Source organism: Trichoderma citrinoviride, assembly GCF_003025115.1.
Source record: "Trichoderma citrinoviride strain TUCIM 6016 unplaced genomic scaffold BBK36scaffold_180, whole genome shotgun sequence".
In the NCBI taxonomy this organism is placed as follows: domain Eukaryota; kingdom Fungi; phylum Ascomycota; class Sordariomycetes; order Hypocreales; family Hypocreaceae; genus Trichoderma; species Trichoderma citrinoviride.
In genome coordinates this window covers 1-2,171 of record NW_020194888.1, presented here as the reverse complement: position 1 = coordinate 2,171, position 2,171 = coordinate 1, and the positions used below count along the sequence as shown (strand labels likewise).

Sequence of the window (2,171 nt, the reverse complement as noted above, 5' to 3'; positions counted from 1 at the left end):
CTTGAAGTTGAAGTCGAACGTCTGCGGGTGCTGCAGCTCCCCCGGCGCGGCGAGCTCCTGGTTGAGCGAGAGGAACTCGTAGTGGTTGCCGCGGTCAAAGAACATTTCTACCAGCCCGTCAGTAAGCTGCCGATGCCGCTGCAGGCCCAGGCGGATGGCGGGCGCGTTCCACGAGGAAGGGGTCAGGAGGCCGGCGAGAGAGGAGGATGAGGAGGAACTGCGGCTGCGCGCGGGGTGGCCCTGGTCATAGTGGTCAAGCTGCGTACCTATCGTGCCGATGAACTGGACCTTGATGCCCGTGTGCTCGAGGCGTTTGCCGTCCTTGGGCCGCACCGTCACGGCGCCCTTGACGGACTCGCCGTCCATGTACAGGGGCGCCTTTTCGCGGCGGTTCTTGTCGAGCTTGACGTCGACCATGGTGCGGTTGTCGGGGTCATCGAGGACGATGTCGATGTCGACGGGGGTTGAGAAGAAGATGGACATGGTGGCGGTTGGCGGAGGTGGAATGGCCTCTCCCTATGTGATGGTTTGGATGGTGTGTTGTTTGTGTAAGGGAGCGTATGGACGGCTTCCTCTTCCTCTTTCTTTCAGCCCGTCTTCTCCGTTTCGTCGTCGTCGTCGTCGTCCTGCCCTTGATATCTCTCGCTGCTCGTATCCGGACTTTGGTTCGAGGGGAGACCGCAGTTGCGCAGCTACTCAACTTGAGCTCTTGCTACGCAATTGAGCCTCAGATCCGCGCGATTCAGTGCAATCGAACGAACAAGATGCGCCGCAGCGATTCGAAGGTGTCGCGTAACAGTTGCAAGGCTGGCGGATTGCGCTGACGTACGTTTAGGAACAGTAGTGGGGGGGATGTTGGCTTCGACGTTGGAGGACAGAGCTTTGGTGGAGAGCTGGGGGAGAGTCATGCAGGCGGACGAGGTACAGAGTACGGGAGGGCTGGTGCGGATGTGGCGGAGACAGCATGTAGACAGTACTAGATGGATGGCAGAGAGCAGCGCAGAGAGTGGCTGGCCATCCAGCAACAGAAGGGTTGATGCACGACTGGAGTATGAAATAATGGATGATTCTGTTTCATCTTTTTCTTTACATTTTTCTCAACAAGAAGCTTTGCTGCGATTTATCAGGCCAAAGGAGAGGATGTTGAGCTGTTATCAGGCACGCTGCCTTACACCAACCTCCCCTGGATGCCTTGAAAGCCATTGGCTGAGGCTCATCAAATCACGGATGCTTAGGTAAGTCGGCATTTTTTTGCCAGCAGACCTTCAACTTCCAAGATTGTCACGTGCCAAGTCACACCTCGCCGTTTCGAGCCTGTGCGCCCCGCCCGCGCACCCACAACGGCTCAAATTCGGCTGCACAACTCTTTGCGACTCACGTGGAGCGAGCCCTAGAACTTTTCCTGCCCACACGATTTCCGCCAAACAATTGTGACCGCCGACGGACGATTCCAGATACCCTCAACGCCCCGACAACCCCCAAGTCACAGCAGCCATGAGGTACATTCACTCTCAGGAGACTCTGGAAATCCCAGAGGGCGGTACGTTTCACCAGTTTCTTTTTTACGGCTCTTTCGAGCCGGCAGATTCGATCGATTGCGCTGGAGGAAGTCTCTGTTGCTTGGGATAGTGATGGGAAGACAAAGGAAGAGGAGGACTTTTACGTCTCTACTGTTGGAGACGAGGGAATTGGATCGGACGACCAGGGAGGGACACGACGGAAAGCTGCCTGCTGGATTGGACTATGCGCATTTTTTTCTTTCTTCTACAACGAGCTGGAAGCTGACACGGATCTTTCCTGCGAATAGTCAAGGTCAGCATCAAGACCCGAATCGTCACCGTTGAGGGTCCCCGAGGTACGAAGCATCACCACCCGCCGCCCGCCAATCGCTCGTCCATGACGAAAAAACTTTTGGCCGGCACATTCGATTCGTTGAAAGCAAACGGCATTCTGACATGGGAGGACTACAGGCAAGCTCTCCAAGAACCTCGGCCACCTGGCTGTCAACTTCGGCCACCCCAAGAAGAACACCATCTCGATCGAGATCCACCACGGCAACCGCAAGAATGTCGCCACTCTGCGCACCGTCCGCTCCCTCATCGAGAACCTGATCATCGGTGTCACCAAGGGCTTCAAGTACAAGATGCGATACGTCTACGCCCATTTCCCCA

The 2,171-nt window shown here is 56.2% G+C and overlaps 2 protein-coding genes across 2 annotated transcripts; one reads left to right on the top strand and one right to left on the bottom strand.

The window, feature by feature from the left end:
- Positions 1–255: 255 nt before the first annotated feature.
- On the bottom strand, positions 256–483 carry BBK36DRAFT_1131418 (vacuolar protein sorting-associated protein 26; the record flags this gene model as incomplete). Its single annotated transcript, XM_024891973.1, has 1 exon — positions 256–483. A coding segment is annotated over one exon (228 nt), but the record flags the coding sequence as incomplete, so codon positions are not given.
- Positions 484–1,494: 1,011 nt separating this feature from the next.
- Positions 1,495–2,171, top strand: BBK36DRAFT_152852 (Rpl9ap; the record flags this gene model as incomplete). Its single annotated transcript, XM_024897606.1, has 3 exons — positions 1,495–1,540; positions 1,808–1,855; positions 1,971–2,171. Coding segments are annotated over 3 exons (295 nt in total), but the record flags the coding sequence as incomplete, so codon positions are not given.